General features: G+C 41.8%; 1 protein-coding gene across 2 annotated transcripts in view; it reads right to left on the bottom strand.

Moving 5' to 3' along the window:
- Otud4 (OTU deubiquitinase 4) overlaps nt 1–7,573 on the bottom strand; it is a 51,639-nt gene that overhangs the window by 38,144 nt on the left and 5,922 nt on the right. For both annotated transcript variants that reach the window (XM_008827482.3, XM_029560823.1), the window contains one exon: nt 4,710–4,760. In XM_008827482.3, coding sequence (XP_008825704.1) covers nt 4,710–4,760 — 51 coding nt within the window. The remainder of the gene's footprint in view (nt 1–4,709; nt 4,761–7,573) is intronic.

Raw genomic sequence — 7,573 nt, 5'->3', positions numbered from 1 at the left:
AATCCAAATTAAAATCACAATGATCACTACAAAGATGTTGAGCAAATGGAATTTTTATATATGGTTGATAACAAATCAGTTTCTCATTAAGCTAAATATACATTTACCATATGAACCTTAATTAATCCAAGAGAAAATAAAACTCAATTCAAAGCACCCACAAATAGAAAGACCCCAAGTATCAATTAACACGTAAGTTGACCTCACAGAAGTAGAGAGTAAACAGAGGTTATAGAGCCTGAGAAACAGGGAAGGGGAGGGTGATTAACCAGTAAAGGGCTGCAGCTGGGCAAGGAACCAACTTCTAATGCTTCACAGCAGAGTAACATCACTGGGACTGACAACTAGCTGTACTTCTCAAACTACTAATGGACCTCCCAAGTGCTGGGATTAAAGGTGTGTGCCACCACGCCTGGCTGAGTATTTTGAATACTCCCAGCACAGAAAAGATGACTGAAGTGACAGATAAACCAACTGACCTTATCTGATTATTACACTTTGGATATCTCTATGAAAGGCACAACTGTACCCCACAAATACAATTTCCAGGTATGGTGCACACCTTTAGTCCCAGTATTCAGGAGGTAGAGGCAGTGGGTGGTCTGTGAGTTCAAGGCCAGCCTGATCTATATAGCGAGCTCCAGGCCAGTTGGGGCTACAGGGAGACCCTGTCTCAAAAATGATGCCTATGGTCTCATCCACCTAGCTATTTTTAGCCAGGCATAGTAGTGCACACCTGTAATTCTAATTCTGGAGGTAGAGAGGCAGGAAGATCAATGAGTTCAAAGTCAGCCTGGGTTATAGTGAGTTCAAGGCAAACCTGCATCATATTAATACGCCCTATGTAGAAGACCAAGGGCAGGGTAAGAAATAGCTCAGTGTGATAAGAGCACTTGTATAATATGCACAAGGTGCTGGGTCAATCCCCAGGACAAGATAACTTTATAAAATATTCTTATAATTTATCCATCATCAAGCTATAAAAATACTAGGAATTACTATTACCTCTGCGGTACATCAGTGAATACAACATAAAGAACTTTTGAGTTTGGGGCTGGAAAGACGGCTCAGTGGTTAAGTGCACTGGCTGCTCTTACAGAGGACTGAGGTTCGACTTCCAGCCAGGGCAGCTGGAGCTATAGGGAGCCTATGCTGGACAGGTTTGGTGTCAATTTGACACACGTGGGTTGAGGGAGCCTCAATTGGGGAATTGCCTTCATTGGACTGGCCTGTGGCCATGTCCACTGAGTACCTTCTTGACTGTCGAGTGATGTGGGAGGGCCCAGCCCACTGTGGGTGGTGCCACCCCTGGGCAGGTGGGCCTGTGTTGCATAAGAAAGCAGGCTGAGCAGGGGCCAGGGGAGCAAGACTGTAAGCAGTATTCCTCCATGGCCTGTTCTCCAGCTCCTGCTTCCAGGTTCCTGCCCTGCGTTCCTACCTTGGGCTCCCTGATGAACTGTGACCTGGGAGATGTAAGCTGAATAAACTCTTTCCTCCCCGAGTTGGTATTGGTCAGAGTATTTTGTCACAGCAATGGAGAAGCAAACTAGGACAGAGCCCGTATCTCAAAAAGACCAAAAAAAGAAAGAAAAAAAGAGAGAGAGAGAGAAAGAGAGAGAATTTCTAGTTCCCTGTCTAGAACTTGTAATGGTAATTACTCTTGCCTTTACTTCTCCGAAAGAAAGAAAGAAAGAAAGAAAGAAAGAAAGAAAGAAGAAAGAAAGAAAGAAAGAAAGAAAGAAAGAAAGAAAGAAAGAAAGAAAGAAAGAAAGAAAGAAAGAAAGAAAATGATGCCTATGGTCTAACCCACTTAGCTATTTTCAGCCAGGCATGGTGGTGCACACCTGTAATTGTAATTCTGGAGGTAGCCAAAAATGCGTAGCCAACAACCATCTGTAACTCCAGTTCCAGGGGATCAGAGGCCCTCTTCTGACCTCCACCAGCACTGCACAACATAGGTGCATTTACATGCAGGCAATATAGTCAAACACATAAAAATAGTAAAATATATTAAAAAAAAGAGTTCCAAGAGGTGATTCTAATAGCAAAATACATGGTATGTTAGATAAAAGCAGGGAAGATGGAAGTTCGCAGTGATAGACAGCGTAACAACTCTCATTTCTTACCTCAAAACCCTTAAATGTCTTTACAGTAACACCAGATACCCAGACCTCTAGGTCTAGAGACTTTTATTTAGGATGGGAGTCAGGGAATCTGCATTAAAACACACACCAGCAGACTCTGATAAAATAGACAGGTGACGTTTTGAGAAGCACTGACCTGAAGTATAAGCTCCAAATGACTGAGCCTAGCTAGTGCTGAAGGCTTTTCAACAACCTGGCCCCAGTCTGCCCCCGACTTATTTCTCACTACCTCTTACTTGTACATATTCCACACAAACTGTTCTCTCAATCTGCTTCCCAGTTTTTACTGCTTGGAATGCATGCCTTTTAACCAAAGCACTACTTATTTAGAATCTAAGGACACTGGCTGCTCTTGCAGAAGACCCAGGTTTGGTTCCCAACACCCATGGGGAGGCTAACAACTATCTCGAACTCTAGTTCCAGAGGATTCATTGCCCTCTTCTGGCCTCTGAGGGTTTTGTCACAGGAGTACACTTACATACATGCAGGCAAAACACTTATACACATAAAATAAGCCTAAGTAAATCCCCCCAATTTTCTTTTCTAGAATCTATTCAGACTTCCATATGATTTTACTCTCAAAACTTTGTCTCCTCTACCCAGCTGGAAATAAAACTTTGAGGGCCTATAACATCTTAATAGTATTTTTTGCCACACACTCTTTCCTAATTCGTATCTGACTTCTTGCCTATTACAGAAAAACTCTTAGCTATCTACAGATAGCTAGACCTCCCCAGGATGACTACCAAGTCTTGGCTTATTACTCAAGTACTCGTTAGTACTAGAAAATACATCAAATGGATCCACTGATGCACCTTCCTCCTATGTTACTCCCTCTACTACCTCTTAGCTTCATAGTGAATGATGGAAACTTCTAAAGGCATTCTATGATGGCTAAGCCTGTCAACTTACTTGGATCTAGGATCACTAACATACATACTTTTGGGTGGGTGGGTGAATGAGGGTATATCCTGGAACAATTAACTGAGAAGACTCTCTACTAAGTAAGCAACCATTTCCCAAAGCAGCCCAGATAAAAACAGGTCTAAAGGAAAACCAGTGCTGTTTTCACCTGCTCACCTTTGCCTCTTGCGAGTACATGCATCTACCCTGTTGTTACAACCTCTACCCCTCTGTCACTGACATCAAAACCAAGCTTTTTGGGCCTCTCAATGCAGTCTGACGATCAGAGAAATCTCCAAGAACCCTCTAGGCCTTCAGCACCAGACTTGGACTCCTGAGGCACCCAGCATCATGAACTAAGCAGTGCTACCAAGTTCTCAACTTCTCCAGCATGCAGCCAGCCACTCTTGAACTACCTAGCTTGTATCATGAAAGCAATCTGGTAAATTCCTTTTATAATACACATTCTTTCAGCTCTACTCCTCTAGAGAACAAATACACATTCTATGATGTGTGAGGTGTTTTGGGGGGAGAGCGGGGAAGGGGGTTTTAGAGACTGAAACACAAGAGTTTTTACATTTTAAGCACTCAGCAATATATACTACATATAAAATATATACTAGCCCACATTCTATGATAAACGGATTCTCACAGTAAAGACACTAGTTTTGTAAGCAGGAAAAAGAAAAAGAAAAACCCTGAGGTTGGAGAAGTGCCACCCTTTTCTTTCCAACAGACACTGCTCCCTTCACAAGCTCATCAGACTATGGAACTGCAGCCTCCATAGAATGCCCTGCTATCATTTCCTTAAAGAAACCAACCTCGGCCTGCCCAAGTCACATATCTACCCCAATACAGCATTCTGAAATCACCAGTGTCATTGCAGATCTTGTATGCTATATTCCCATGCCTTAATGACAAATAAGGCATTTAATCCCTTTAATCCCAGCACTTAGGAGGCAGAGGCAGGAGGATCTTGGTGAGATCACCGTGCCTGTTTCCAAAAAAACCAAAATACACACTCTCTCTCCTTAGCAAACAACTTCTAGTATACTATCTTTCAATTGAATGCTGCACAAAATGTGTGCTTAAGATGTCTGCAGGGCGGGGCTGGGGAGATGGCTCAGCAGTTAAGAGCACTGACTGCTCTTGCAGAGGACCCGGGTTCAATTCCCAGCACCCACATGGCGGCTACGAACCATCCTTAACTCCAGTTCCAGGGGAATCCAAAGCCCTGTTCTGACGTCCACGGCACTGCATGACATGGGTGCACTCACATACATGCTGGCAATACACTCGTACACATAAAATTAAAAAAATTTTTTTTTTAATTTTTTGTTTGTTTGTTTTGTTTTGTCTTTTTGAGACAGGGTTTCCCTATAGCCCCAGCTGTCCTGGAACTCACTATGTAGACCAGGCTGGCCTTGAACTCAAGAGATCCACCTGCCTCTGCCTCCCAAGTGCTGGGATTAAAGGGGTGCGCCACCACACCCGGCTATAAAATATTAAAAAAAAAAAAATGTCTGCAGGGAATAATTACAAGGAAATAGGATATGGTCATTTTAACTCTTACACTGTACTATTAACCTTCCATTTTAATGAATTTCAAATGCATTACTTGGATATACAAAAGCAGAAATGTATCAGAAGAGTACTACCTACCTGTGGGTTTTCCAAACGTTTTAAATATTCTTCAAATGACCCTTCTATGAACTGCAAGAAAAAAAAAATCTATTAGGGTGCTGGAGAGATGGCTCAGTACCACACCCAAAAATCTTTTTTTTAATTCTATTAGGAATGCTATCTAAGAAATAGATCACACAGGGGCTGGAGAGATGGCTCAGAGATTAAGAGCACTGGCTGCTCTTGCAGATGATCCAAATTGGATTCCCAGCACCCACACGGCAGCTAGCAACCTTCCATAACTCTAGTTCCAGGAGATCTGATGTCCTCTTGTAACCTCCCTGGGCACTGCATGACATGGGTACACTTACCTACTTGCAGGCAATACACAAATACACATAAAATAAAAACAATTAAAAAAAAAATGTTTTTGAACTCACTATGTAGACCAGGCTGGCCTCTAACTCACAGAGATCCGCTGGAACTACAGGCATGCGCCACCACACCCGGCAACAAAATTTTTTTTTTTTTAAATCTTTTAAACACCTATGGAATCTTTTTAGACTGAGGATAATTAAAAATTTAACTACCAAATTCCAAAACTGTCTTAAATTTCAACACATCACACATTTTAAGTACCCTACTAATCAGACGCAGCTTTTCCATGAGATTATTTATAGGCCACCACCACGACCCCACCCCACCCCTGGAAAAAAACCCAGGGAACCATTTAAATTGGGAATTTGTGGTATTCTAACAAACCTGCATCCAATCTGAGCCTCCTTTCCATTCTAAGCAGAAAGTGTTCATATAGATCATGCTGAACAGTGTAACAAGGTATATCCCTTCTCAGACACTCCTCTCTAATTCTGGTTCTTATGATATGAAAAATGGACCTTTTCCCACTGGAACGTTCATCTTCAGATCACATCTCCTAAGATTATATTGATTAAATATATGCAAGACACTTAAAACAATGCCTGGCGCACAGTTAGTATTCAATGCTAACAATGTATGATATCATCCATGCAGTTTTATCCCCCAAGGCCAACAGTGATTGGTCCATGGTAATGTCTCCGGATACTACAGAGTCCTTTTCCTCCCTTGCTCTTCATTACCCCGTCCTCAGCTACATTACAAGGTTTTTAAGACAAAGTTTCAAGCTACCTGATCAAGCAGGAAACTCTGCTTCCAGAATGTGTTACTACCCATCCTAAACGCCAGCACTCACAAATTCACTTTACTATTGGAATACAAACCAAGGAACTCACCAAGAATTCTTTGCCTGTGAACTCTTAACTGTGGGAAATACCACGGAAAGCTGTCAAGTTACAAAAACCCAGGTCCTAAAAAGAGTAACTCATAAATGCTATAATGCTTTAAAAATGGAAAGAGGGCTGGGCATGGCGGCACACGCCTTTAATCCCAGCACTTGGGAGGCAGAGGCAGGTGGATCTCTGGGAGATCCAGGCCAGCTGGGGCAACAGGGAAACCCTGTCTCAAAAAGATTAAAAAAAATGGAAATAGGTCACTGTGGTACTTTACTCCACAGCCTATTACTATGTCTACTGAGATGGTTACACTAACTTGCTATGTGACATTTTATTTACTATTAATCATCATTTACATAGAGTTCAGATGTATGACTCCATAATACATTCTAAAATCTAAAACTCTATTAAATGCCTTCTAATAAAACTAAAGATTCAACATTACTTATGCCGAACATGGTTTTTATACTCTGAATCCCAAACTTTTTCAATTCACAGGGAGTTAACAATCAGAAAATCCATTATTAATCTCAATTCTAACCACTCCCTGACCATGTCAAAGAAGCTCACTTAGTTTGTAAGGATCCTATCTAGGCCATCCCTCTATACTCAAAGTTCAGTGTCATTCGTATCAGCAAAGCTTTCTAAATGTACAGGTGACACAATCAGTCCAGAAAATAGCACAACTGGACTGGAGAGATGGCTCAGCAGTTAAGAGCATTGGCTGCTCTGGCAGAAGACACAGGTTCAGTTCCCAGCACCCACACGGCTGACAACCATCCTTAACTCCAGTTCCAGAGGATCCGACCCCTTCTTCTGACCTCCATGGGTATTGCAGGACACACGTGCACTTACATACATGCAGGCATTACACTCGTACAGATAAAATAAATAAACCTTTAAAAAAGAAAATAACACAACTGAGTATATTCAAATATAAGCTCAATAAAGAAAGTATTTTTTCAAGGTTTATTTCCATACCCTTGCATTAATATCCAACTTGTTACACTTAACTTTGGTATGTCTGCACAAGTCAGGATGGCAGAAAGACCCCATGAGGGAAGGGGAAAAGAACTTAAGGGGAAGGAAATAATGAAACATATGAATGATAAAATGTCAGTAATATGAAAGAAGAGAGGGAAAACTGAGGGTTAAAAGTTTAAGTGGGGATGGTGGCAAGGGGGTGGAAAGAGGAGGGGTGGGGAGCAGATTAAGAATGCACGAAAAGTCTTATGCAAACCCACTACTTTGGGGGTTTTTTTGATGTTTTTTTTTTAAATATTTTATTTATAATTGTTATTTTATGTGTGTGAGTGTATTGCCTGCATGTATGTTAGTGTACTCATGTTGTGCATTGCTGGTTGGGTCCCCTGGAACTGGAGTTAGAGACAGTTGTTAGCTGCCATGTGGGTGTTGGGATTCAAACCTGGGTCTTCTGCAAGAACAATCGGTGTTCTTAACCACTGAGCCATCTCTCCAGCCCCGGAAACCCACTACTTTGTAAGGTAATTAAAAAACATTTTTTTTAAAGATGGAGATGAGTCAGAGGTTAAGAGCACTGGCTGCTCTTGCAGGGGACCCAGTTTTGATTCCCAGCACCCACATGGTGGTGAACAACCATCTATAACTCCA

The sequence above is a fragment of the Nannospalax galili genome, unplaced genomic scaffold (assembly GCF_000622305.1).
Source record: "Nannospalax galili isolate Female #2095 unplaced genomic scaffold, S.galili_v1.0 scaffold1272, whole genome shotgun sequence".
Taxonomy (NCBI): Eukaryota; Metazoa; Chordata; class Mammalia; order Rodentia; family Spalacidae; genus Nannospalax; species Nannospalax galili.
The sequence above is the reverse complement of the archived record's forward strand: the minus strand, read 5'-3'. Positions and strand labels throughout refer to the sequence as shown.